This window comes from Geotrypetes seraphini, chromosome 6, assembly GCF_902459505.1.
Source record: "Geotrypetes seraphini chromosome 6, aGeoSer1.1, whole genome shotgun sequence".
In the NCBI taxonomy this organism is placed as follows: Eukaryota; Metazoa; Chordata; class Amphibia; order Gymnophiona; family Dermophiidae; genus Geotrypetes; species Geotrypetes seraphini.
In genome coordinates this window covers 46,928,857-46,941,477 of record NC_047089.1, presented here as the reverse complement: position 1 = coordinate 46,941,477, position 12,621 = coordinate 46,928,857, and the positions used below count along the sequence as shown (strand labels likewise).

At 43.3% G+C, this 12,621-nt stretch overlaps 1 protein-coding gene across 3 annotated transcripts in view; it reads right to left on the bottom strand.

Annotated features, from left to right (window-relative positions):
• Window positions 1–12,158, bottom strand: part of GTF3A (general transcription factor IIIA) — a 37,906-nt gene extending 25,748 nt beyond the window's left edge. Inside the window, exons 1-4 of one of the 3 annotated variants that reach the window (XM_033950558.1) lie at window positions 11,560–12,158; window positions 6,943–7,043; window positions 5,105–5,170; window positions 798–909 (exon numbers count right to left, since the gene is read on the bottom strand). In XM_033950558.1, coding sequence (XP_033806449.1) covers window positions 798–909; window positions 5,105–5,170; window positions 6,943–7,043; window positions 11,560–11,736 — 456 coding nt within the window. In that variant the 5' untranslated portion in view covers window positions 11,737–12,158. The remainder of the gene's footprint in view (window positions 1–797; window positions 910–5,104; window positions 5,171–6,942; window positions 7,044–11,559) is intronic. The other 2 variants (XM_033950559.1, XM_033950560.1) reach the window with 2 other exon arrangements.
• Window positions 12,159–12,621: the final 463 nt, after the last annotated feature.

Below are 12,621 nucleotides of genomic sequence, written 5' to 3'. Positions count from 1 at the left end.
TACTTTCTTTCACCTTGCCCTCCCCCAAGCCACTGCCAATGTCACTGCCATCGGGGAACAGGCCCCAAAGCCGCCGGCCGCCGCCCCACCCAAGCTCTCCCTACTTCGGGCCGACCAGCATTCCTCTCCCCGATGTCAATTCTGCCGTCGGAGAGGAAGTTCCGCCCAGCCAGGCAGCGATTGGCTGGCCCGAACTTCCTCTCCGATGGCAGAATTGACGTTGGGGAGAAGAAAACTGATCAGCCCGATAGATCGCCAAGGCAAAGTGAGTCCTGGGTGATCGACTCACTTTGCCTTGACGAGCTACCCGTCGATCGCGATCGACCTATTGGGCACCCCTGCCCTAGGGAGAACACTCAGCTCTCTCCTGTGCATCCCCTTGGGCGTGCACCCGGGGCGGACCGTCCCCCCCCCCCCTAGGTACGCTACTGAGTTTTATAAACTATAAAGAGTTTTACCTCATGCAAAACTGTCATTTCTTTAATAAGACATTAATTATTTTTTCTGCGGCCCTCCAAGTACCTACAAATCCAAAATGTGGCCCCACAAAGGGTTTGAGTTTGAGACCACTGATCTATAGTATGCTTCTAAATTACTAAAAATCATAAAACATGTTCTAATCCTGTTTGAATGAAGGATATTATATAATTAGAAGTTATATAACGTAATGAAATGTGTATTTTCTCCAGTTCTGTTGGACCAACTGAAACAGACAGGTATCATTGTTTATTACCCTTATCTTATGGTTCTTTCACTTCTGCACATGTGCCCCAAACAAAGAAAGGATATTAACATACCACATACTGCTTTCCCTGCTTGTTATGCTTGCGTCCAATGTGCTTTTTCAAGTTTGAATTTGAGACAAACTTTTCACTGCATCCATCAACTGTGCACCTATAAACAAAGCAGCTTTATTTTGGAAGGAAAAAAACAAGAAAAAAGTACATCAACGTCTTCTTTAAATGTTTGTTACACAAGAGCCTAGCGTGCTCTTTTCAGAAGCACTCTTCGTGTTTTAGACGCTCATAAACTGTCATATTGATGGCTATGCCACATGGACATCTAAATTCCAACTTTATAAAGCCAGGATATGAACACCCAAAACTGAAGAATGTGTATCTGGCAAGGGAATGTGGTCTGGGAGGGTTTTGGGTATGTTGGAAAAAAAAAATAAAGAAAAAAAAAAAGACATTCATTCCCCATTGCATAAGGAGAGGGAACTTCTATGTGGAAAAGGACAGTGGGAGTTGGACCCTCCACAAGGACATCCAGGAGACCCTTCAGGAAAAGAGCAGCGACAATTCTTATGTTATCCCAAGACTTCCAATCTTCTTCCTACCATGTGCTATTCCTTCAACAAATTGTCCTCAACAGATCATGTTTATTCTCTCCTACCCTTAATTCACCTCCAACAACCCTGGCTTTCCAATGCACTCTTGTCCGAGACCAATTTCCTCACCTTCAACACAACTCGCTCACTCTTCTCGATAAACACCTTCCCCTAAGAGTCGGACTTCTTAATTTACATTCACTAAGACATAAGGCTTCTTTATTTATTTAAAAGATTTATATACCACCAAAAATCTAGGCAGTTTACCACACAACATATACACAAAACTATCCTGCATCCTCAATTACTACTCATTTCATTCACATAAATGCACTGAAAAAGTATCCCTGGGTTTACATAATCGTAACTGACCCATCAGTGAGTTCCAGAATTTCACTCCTACTATTAAAAACAGATAATTCCCGACCCTAGTATGTATCACATTTCTCTCTTTCATCAATGACAATCTCATATCATATACTGGTATCAATTCTCTTCTTGGACAAAACAGTTCCAACAAATCTCAAAAACGTCCGGGGCAGGGGGGAGTTATATGATTCAAGACCTGATAGTACTTTATATTGCATTCTTTGTTGTACAGGAAGCCAATATTTGATCTCATTCTAACTCAACATCTCGACATTTTTGTGCCACTAAAACATGGCTTTGCCCAGGGGATACTTCTACCTTACTAGACTCTTGTTGTTCCCCACTACCAGCTTTGCTTCATTGCAGGTTCCCTACCCCTCTCGACGCGCCGATTAGCTTGGAGTTTTTTTTAATTAAGATTCAACATTTACCTTTATACCCATAAATCTTTTGCTATCTCAGTTTTAATAATTTGCATTTCTCAATTTAACTTTAGTCAACCCCTTTTCCTAGCATTTATCTACCATCCACCATCTTCCATAATATGTTCTCTTGATGAACTATTTTCATTTACTGCTGAAATGTGCAACACTCTATGGTACTCTCTTATTGCTAGATGATTTTAAACTCCCAGTTATGAACAACTGCCCATTCGTTACTTTCACCTCTAGCCTTAGGTTGACTCAACATATTTCTTTACCAACACATACACTTCCTCGGACCTTCAACTTCAAACTGCATCTATTCAGACAGTACCCTACCCATGGCCTGATATCTGTTTAACCCTTTCAGGACCAAGGGACATATTTGTCCCATAACTTTAAAATCCTATAAATTTTGATTGGGATAGTCTACAGTTCTAAATTTGATATGTACGGATTCCATGATTCCATATGATACTGCCTTTATGTAAACAAACTGGTTCCGACATTCATTCATTAGCGTCGTTGCCAGATTGACGAGAAGATTCACTTGCCACACTGTCCATAAGCCAGAAGTGTGATTTTTTTTAAAAAAAAATAATGATATTTCACAAAAAAAATCAATTTTTTGGCATCTGCAAGCCCTTTTTACCATAAAAATGTTGTCAAAACCACAAAAATTGGCCTACGATCCTTATGGTCCTGAAAGGGTTAATAGCTTTTAAGTTTACTATTTCTGATGAATGCCCCTAAGCTCCCTTCTGTTTCTTTTCCCCACTCGCTCCTTTCATACTCAAGGTATCTCCTCTATTGCATCTGCCTTGACACCCTGTAATTTTCACTTTATGCTACTTGACAAACGTAGAAACTCTCCATGAGCTTCTCTCTCATATCAATGAAAATGCACCCCTCTCCTCCATTATACAAAGTGTCTGTACGGCGGCCCCCTGGTTCCTTGCCTCACTCCATCAGCTTTGTTCTTATCTGCGCAGAGCCGAGTGCACCAGGTGCAAATCCAGGACATCTTCAGTTCAGTCTCTAACCTGAGATACAAGGAATATCATACAGCTAAAAGAGAATACTTTTCTAAATGCATTTTGCAAACTTTAAAATCGCTCTCGCACACCTTTCTCCTTGTTCCAAAATTCTCACTGAACTCAGATGATTACATCCACAGATCCTTCCACAATTTCTGCATGGAAACAAGATTGTTCTTCTTCATTCCTCTCTACAAACCACAATCAGTTTTATGCCATAAGCTCTTCACCTTTGAATGACATAGATATCTCTCCATCTCCCCACTGTCCATCCTTGTGAACCACCTCCAATCTGCCAGTCTCTGCTGATCTTCTTACAGTTGTTTCCTCATTGAATCCTTCTTCTCAAACAGATCCTTGGTCTAACTTTCTGGTAAAAAAAAACAAAAAAACCAAACCAGCTCTCTACACAAATAATTGATCTTCCTCCTCCGATTCAATCTAGTCCTGCAGAAAAATCCTCAGCTTTGGAAACATGCAGTCGTACAGCCACTACTGAAAAAAAATCTCAACTTGATCAATCATACCTTCAAACTTCTGACCAATCTACCATTCTTCTCAAAAATTGAGAAACTGGTCTTTATATAATTAACACCCAAAAAACAAATGTTCTTCATCCATTCCAAGCTAGTTTTCATCAGTATCACAGGACCGAAACCATTCCGTTATCACTTTATGATTCAATCCGATCTTCCTTAGGATTCTTCTCAACCTGTGGTTTTGGTGTCTCTCAATCTCTCTTCTGCTTTTGATCTTGTTGATTGCACACTTATTCAATGTCTTCATTCCATTGGTTCTAGGAAGAGGGCATGCTCAGAGACCTGGACAGCCCAGGAATCCACTAGAGGTTAACTAGAAGCTACTGACACTCCTGTGCCATAGAATACAGATGGGACATGGCTCTCGCTACATTGAGACACCCCTCCGGAGATGTTAATAATAATAATTTTATTCTTATATACCGCCCAACCACAAAGTTCTAGGTGGCTCACATCAAGACTGTACAATCAGTGAATAAACATATCAGAGGCATACAGCAATAAGATCAGTTTACAAGTTTTTCAAACAAATAAGTTTTTCAAAATTCGTGGGGGTTCCTGGAACGGAACCCTCACGAATATCAGGAGAGTACTGTATTCTCTTTTTGTCAAGAACTCATTGAACCGGTTGAGGACAGTTCCAGTCAGACCTAGTTCATTTAAGGGTCTTTTTATCAAGCTGCGGTAGGGGTTTAACGTGAGTAATACTGCGCGTTAAACCGCCTGCCGCAAGTTTTTTAGCCGGCCGCGGGGGTTAGCGCGTGATGAAATGTCCGACGCGCTAACCCCGCTAGCGTGGCTCGATAAAAGGACCCCTTAGTTTATTCAGGAGCCGGTGATCAATGGAGTCAAATGCAGCTGATATGTCAAATTGCAGGAGGATTGATTGGTGCTCCTTCTGAGCATCTGTTTGATTTTGATGGCTAGTATGAGTAGTAATAATTCCATGCTGTGCTGGGGCCTGAAACCATACTGAGAGGGGTTTAGGCAGGAATATTTGTCTAGGTAGGCTGTGAGTTTTGCACAGGACCAGTGTTTCAACAAGATTTGCAAGCAGTAGTATTCCGGCTATGGGTCTGAAATTGGAGGGTGTGGATAGGTTGGCTCCTTGACTTTTTGGGATAGGTGCAAGAGCAATGTGACCCATTTGTGTGGGCAGATGGCCCTCTTTTAGTAGGCTGTTCATCAATGTGGTTAGCCAATGAATAAGTTCATTTGAGATGTGGTTGTAGAGGGGCAATGGGCATTTGTCCAATATGCAGCTTTTGGTGCAAAGATAAAGTGCAAATCCTTTCAGACACCCTTACCCCATACATCATGATTTCACCCCCTCCAAACAAAAATGTTACCCCTGAAAATGACTGCAGCCATGGTTTCGTCCCCTCCCTAAAGAACCCTTCGACCTACCTCATACATGTAGGTCTCCTAGCAATGTTCCCAGGCAGCAGTAGCACTCCCCCCTCCACTGCTGTCCTAAACAGGACCAAGCACATTTCAAAAAACAGATAGGCAAAATACAGTCATGAAATCTCACTGAAGAATAATATCGCTATAGGATCTGGTCCTAGCTCTCAAAAAAAAAACCCCAAAAAACCCAAACCAACAACAACATTGCAGATTTTTTTTTCAATATTTAATTCATTTTTATAGCCCGTCCTCCCCAGGAGCCCAGAACGGGTTACAAGCATACATACACAGAGTTTTCAGGAAAAGATACATACGCTAACTCTCTCTGCCCCAGTTTGACTGAGCATGAGCACAAAAGCCATCCTTAACACACAGCTGTTATGCACACATGCCAGGCACATTCCTCCTCCTCAACTTCCCAATGCTTTACGCTGACAGCATGCTATTAGTGTTGCGCATTTGGGAACTTATTTGGCTGCGTTGTGCTTGCAGTATTTTCCCTGTATGGAACAGTACCAGAGTTCTGAGCACTGGCCTTTCCTATGAACTCCCAGTACCCTCCTCCAGCACATTTCCTCTGGATGTTAATGTCTACAATCTCACCCAGTACATCCCACGCATGCTCTGATGGAAATGGAAAAGTCTAGCAGAGCTTGGCGTACAGTAGGAAGACCTTCTGCGGGCAGTCCGTCTGGACTCCCTTCTCCTGCTGCTAAGCTTTAAAAGTTTCTTGCTGTAGGCAAGACCGCTGATATCTCCCCTGCCCTTGCCTCCTGCTACTGTGAACCTCTGCATTTTACGTGGGGCACAGAGGTTATGTGCAGCACGACTAAGCCTCACTTGCTTGCAGCAACAGAAAATGGTACACTTCCCCCTCCGTGTTCGTGGTGGTTAGGGGCAAAGCCGACCCGCGAATATTTAAAAAACGTGAATACTCTTCGGGCCGGTTCTGCCCCTAACCCCCACTTCCCCTGGTTATTTTAAGCCCTGAAAGCCCCCCCCCTTAAGCCTTACCTGGTGGTCTAGCGGGTTTTCAGGCAGGAGCAATCTTCTCTTGAGCCATTTACTGTGAGCGATCTGCACGGGGCAGGAGCGTGGGAAGATCGTTCCTGCCCCGAAAACCCGCTAGACCACCAGGTAAAGCTTAAGGGGGGCTTACAGGGCTTAAAATAGCCCGAAAAAAGAAAAAGGAATTTTATTTATTTATTTATTTAGATTTTTATCCCGTCCTCCCAGTAGCTCAGAACGGTCTACAAGTAAACATACACAATGGAAGTAATTAGACAATAAGGTGTACAATAGGTTTAAATGTATGGACATACAAGACTGCAGTAGTTAAATACAGGGGGTATACAGCAAATTAAGAGTAGAGTTTAAGTATAAGCAGTTTAGTTTAGATAAGTCATTTAGTTTAGTATAAGTAGAATAGTTTAATGCAAGTTATTTGAGTTTAGATACAATTTATCAGAGTACAGACTAAGAGAGGACTATACTGAGATTTAGGGAGAAGTTAGACAGGGGAGAGAAGAGAGAGGTGGGGTTTAAGGGGGGGAGTAGACTGAGGGAGACCTTTAGTTGAAGAGGAGGGTCTTTACCATTTTACGGAATGTCAATAATGAGTTCTGTTGCCTGAGTTGAGGGGGGAGTTGGTTCCAGAGATGTGGAATGAAGTGGCTGTAGGATCGTTTGCGAATTTTAGGTTTAAAATCGCGAATAAGTGAATCTGTAGATACGGAACCGCAAATACGGAGGGGGAAGTGTAGTAAAGATCAGCATTTGACTAAATAGTTTGCACATCACAAAACTAACAAGAAAGAAAATAGTTTTGGTCTACTCACCAAAATGGTTTTTCTCCATTGTGTCCTAGGATGTGTCGGGACAAATGAAAACTTCTGGTAAAGCCTTTCCCACAGCCCTCGTACTGACAAATGAAAGGTGTCTAGAAAGCAAAAATAACAGCAAAAAAAAAAACAAAAAACAGGAAACTAAGGATAAATAATAGAAAAGAATTGGGTCTGGAGCTCTTCTATGAATATAGTACAGTCATGGAGACACATGACTTCTGAAATCACACTCTATAAGAAATGTTTATAACAATATCCTCCTTTTGTGTCAGTTGTTTTTTTTTTTGATGGAGGAAGCCAAGGACCTTTAAATAATTCAGCATTATAGTCACATATAGAAGTTTCTAAATTATCCGACATTATATTATGCATTATTCCCCGCTTTTATTAAACCGTGATAGCGGTTATTAGCACAGGGAGCCGCGCTGAATGTTCCACTCTGCTCCCGACATTCATAGGAACTCTATTAGCGCAGAGAGCAGCGTGGAGCTTTCAGCGCAGCTCCCTGCGCTAATAACTGCTATGGCGGTTTAGTAAAAAGGGGGGGGGGGGCATGTGCGATGCATGGTCCATGTTGGCTACATCATCATCAACCGAATCCATAAGGCTATATAATAGGCCCCTTTCAACATAACTCGGGAGGGGGGGGGGGGCTGTGCAGCAATGGTCCATTAATATGGGTGATTCATATATTAACTAAATGTCACATGCAACCTTTTTTGGGTGGTAAAGTTCACACAAAAATCAGACTGTTCTTTAAATCCCATCAGAATGTTGTCAAGAAATTAGACACAAGGGAACAACCTGATGTTGGGTGGAGGGGCAGGAAACAGGTAAAAAGACATCAAGTTTAAAAGAAAGATTAGGTGTTTACCTAATTTTCTTGTCTAGTGGGTCTGAACGCTAGGGTTTTGCATCTGAATCTGCAAGTTGCTTGAAGAATGCTGTCAACATCTTTTGAACTGTTTCCTGAGATGGACTCAGTTAAGGGCCGTCAATTACAACTTACTTGGGAGCCTTTTTGGGCCTCTTTGACTGGGTATGCTCGTAGCCATGTACTGAATATTTGACTGTATAGTTATTATTTTCTTGTCGTACCTGTGGTACTTGCCCTCAGGCTGCTCCATGCTTTTTTTTTTGCCTTTTAGGTGGGGGGAGGGGGTGGTTTTTGGGTTTATGAAAAATTGGTCTTTGTTGCTTGTTGTCATTGTGGTTTTTGATTGTGTTTTTTGACCAATAAACAGTTTTGAATACTGGATACTTAGAAAAAAATTACCAGAAAATAATGCAACCATAGAGCAGAAATTCTTCTGAGCAACTTGCTTGCAACAAACAAACTGAGGGGGCAGGAGCAGCTCCCTGGGAAGGAGGTGGATTTGGAAACACGATTGACAGTTTTCTGCAAGCAACTTGCTAGTTCAGAGACTACTAGACACATTGTACTAGAAACTGAATTGCCATATATGGGAGACAGACCGTGCAATATTAAGAATTTAATCACCCATCAAAATCTTTACAATCTGAAGGAAAAAATCTACTTGATATTCCTTCTGTCAAACATTACCTTCTGGTGGAAACTTACAAACTTACTTTCTTTACTGCACTGCAAACCTGCAGGATTCTCTACTGTCAGCATTAGTGTGTTAGCATATCCAGAGTGCAAGCAAAGGTTTCTGGGATATTATATTAAACAAGTATAACACTGGGAATGCCACTGGAAGCAGACTAGATGACTCCTGCAGCCAAGTACTTAAGACCTTTTGCCTAGTATTTGGGAGTATCCTCAAGTCCTGGACTTTCAAAAGAAATGACAAAGACATTTGCTTGAGAGACGCGGCAGAGCAAATAAGGGCAGTAGAAAGACCCGAAGCAGCGTGTGAAGACTGCTGCACAGGCTGCTTGAATCGCCGAGTTACGCTGGAAGGGAAGGGAAGGGGGGGGGGCCGCAAGGACTCTATCCGAGTAAATAAAAAACTCTGGACAGGGGGAGTAGGAAGAGGTGCTGATGGACAGGGGGGAGGTAAAACAAAGGGAGAAGGGCTGCTGCTGGATAAGGGGAGCAGTGAAGAGGTGGTGGTGGACGGGGGGGAAAAATGAAGGGAGGCCTAATGCTGGACAGGGGGAGCAGGAAGAGGTGCTGATGGACAGGGGAAAAAATTAAGGGAGGCCTACTGCTGGACAGGGGGAGCAGGAAGAGATGCTGATGGACAGGGGGAAAAAATAAAGGGAGGCCTACTGCTGGACAAGGGGAGCAGGAACAGATGCTGATGGACGGGGGGGGGAATGAAGGGAGGCCTACTGCTGGACAGAGGGAGCAGGAAGAGGTGATGATGGACAGGGGGGAAAAAAGGAAGGGATGCCTATTGTTGGACAGGGGGAGCAGGAAGAGGTACTGATGGACAGGGGGGAGGTAAAACAAAGGGAGAAGGGCTGCTGCTGGATAAGGGGAGCAGTGAAGGGGTGGTGGTGGACACAGGGGAGGTAAAAAGAAGGGAGAATGGACAGGAACAAGTGGCTAAGGAGACAGAGAGAGAAAGAAATAAAGACAGACACACATACATATATTCTAGCACCCAAGGGAGGAAAATGCTGCACAGGGTAGTAGGGAGGGAGGAAATGCTGATGCACAAAGAAATGGAGGGGGAGGGAATGCTGATATGGCTACTGTACAGGAAAATGGACAAGGGGACATAAATGCTGCATAGGGGGCAGAAAGAGAGACAAAAAGAAAGAAAGACAAATAATAGGAGGGAGGGAGACAGAAAGAAAAGAAGAAAGACACAAGGGCAGGGAGTGAGACAGAAAGAAAGACAGACATACATATATTCTAGCACCCGTTAATGTAACGGGCTTAAAGACTAGTTTTATATAATATACCTTTTCTAAATCACCTTAGGCCAGGGGTGTCCAATGTCGGTCCTCGAGGGCCGCAGTCCAGTCGGGTTGTCAAGATTTACCCAATGAATATTCATGAGATCTATTTGCATGCACTGCTTTCATTGTATGCTAATAGATCTCATGCATATTCATTGGGGAAATCCTGAAAACCCGACTGGATTGCGGCCCTCGAGGACCGACATTGGACACCCTTGCCTTAGGCTATTGTTTTATTATTTTACTTCTCACTGCCTCTGAGGCCTGAACCCAGAACACCCCCCCCCCCCAAAAAAAAAAAAAAAAAAAAAAAAAGCTACACAGAAAAGATTACACTAAGCTATGCAATTTAGGAGCCAGTTACAGTATTAACTTTCCCAAAGGTTTGTCATTTGAAATCCAGGAAGTAGGTCAATTCACCTTTGTCTTATCAGGCTGCTTTGTTATAGAATGCATTACATTGTCACTTTTTTTTTTCTTCAGATCAAGCAGGATGGGAGAAGGGGTGCCACTAGATACCAGGGCATTTTTTTTAAGTTTGGAAGGAGGGCTGGCAGGTCCAGTTAACAGGGCGGCAGGAACTGTGAGACTGGGAAGGCAACTAGACACTAAGTGTTTTGTTATTTTCAATAGGGAGGAAGAGAGGGAACAAGTCAAATCAAGTTGAATATGGAGGTGGGGGGGGGGGAAGGCACCAGAGGACCATTTCTTATTTGAAATTTTGGTGAGAGATAGGGCTGATGCTGACTGCAAGGACTCCATCACCTCAGACCTGGTAGTAGATTCCAGGAACTGAGCCCCCCCCCCCCCCCCACCATGGCAGACATCAGCACATGGCCCTGCATTTGGGGATAACTAATAGGCTCTTTAGTGTACATTTTACAATGCTCTGCACTGATGTGTGTAAAGCAGTGGTCTCAAACTCTAGGCCCGGGATCCACATGCGGCCCGCCAGGTAGTCTTTTGAGGCCCTCGGTAGGTTTATTATAATCACAAAAGTAAAATTAAACAATTTCTTGATCATATGTCTCTTTAGCTATAAATTACAATATTATTATTGACTTAGCCAAAAGGAAAGATTTATAAACTATAAAGAGTTTTACCTCATGCAAAACTGTCATTTCCTTAATAAGTCATTAACTATTTTTTTCTGAGGCCCTCCAAGTACCTACAAATCCAAAATGTGGCCCTGCAAAGGGTTTGAGTTTGAGACCACTGGTGTAAAGTCATGATGCAGCAACCCTTTTAACATGCAATAGCCATCAATGAGCAGGTGAATTGCTCATTAACTGTCCACATTTCTGCATGGGCCCCTAAGTTTGTAGCCGAAGAGAGTTAAATGATTTGCTCAACATCACAAGGAGCTGCAGTGGGATTTGCTACTATTAGCAATCAACAACATTCCAAATCCTGAACTGCACTTCAGTGCTTGCCATGTATTTTTTTTTTTTTTTTACTGGTATATACTTAAGGTACCTGAATGTAACTCACTTCGAATAGAAGCGCATATAAAAAAAGATGTAAACAAAATAAACCTATGATGACCCAACTCCTTAACTAGATTTCATGCATCTAAGTAGATTCTTCTCCTCCAAGGTTCAAGTCTTTCTCACTGTTTTCCGGTGTCCCGAATACACCATCACATTTTACAAACTATAGCCATGAAAGAGATGACCGGAACAGTAGCCCAAATCGCCCAAATTAGGCTAGAAGCTCTCGCACGTCTCCTTCCCTTACCTCGCCAGTGTGCTTACACAGATGAGCCGTCAGCCTCCAGCTTTTACTGAATGCAGCATCACAATTCGGAAAGGAACAAATGAACCCCTTCAGTGGAGCCACACAACTCGCTATTACCCCCCTTTCCCCCACCCCGCTCCCTGCACACGCCGGTGCACTACCAGCAGCCAGTTCCATCTCTACACGGGCTCACTGTGTCTTTAGGCCACATGGTCCATTCCACTGGAGGGAGATAAATTACCGCTTACAAAATCTCTCTAGCCCGATCTTTTGGCCGAAGAAACTTCTAAATGAAATGGTGCCCCGAATCAAATTATATCAGAAACATGCACAGTCCTCAGACTTCCCCCCCTACCTCAGCGACAGTAAAAACTACTGATTCTGGACACCCCTACGTTTTACAGCACAATGTGAAATTCTTCGCTCCACCCTGGAGCGGTTCATTGAGAGGGAATCAGCTCAAGAACTACAAACTTTTCTCGACACAACTAAGTCCCTCGCTTTACTCAGTGCTAGAGCCTGCAGTCACTTAACCAGGACGTGTGCAATTGCGAATTTTTCGATGCATCTGTAGCGTGTCGGAAGTATTCGATAAGCTTAGTTCATTGCACCCCCCTCCTCCTATCGAGATTGAGATCGACTCCCGCTTTGTCAGTAGGCGGGGCTTTGATCATTCTTCCGGTTTTGTGCATAGGCACATTGGAGGATAGACAGAGTGAAAAAAAGCTAAGGGTCCTCTTTACTAAACGTCGCTGGGTTAAGGTTCTGAAAACAGTTACGGGGTTTTGCAGTAGTTTGCCTGTTTCCGTGTCTTACTGAGTGCCGTTTGCTCTAAAATTGCCGTTAAAATCCTAAATTGTCTGATTGCATAATCGCATCTGACCAGTCATTGGAAAAATCGACTGGCATGTGCAGAGAGCCAGCAGCAGAAGTGCCCCCCATTCCCGAACAGCTGAGCTTCAGAGAAAGCCCCGAAATAGCCTCCTGCTGCTCAGCACCACAACTGTGCCCATAAAAAATGAAAAGAACCCCCTCGATGATGATTCCCCTTCCCCACCCTTG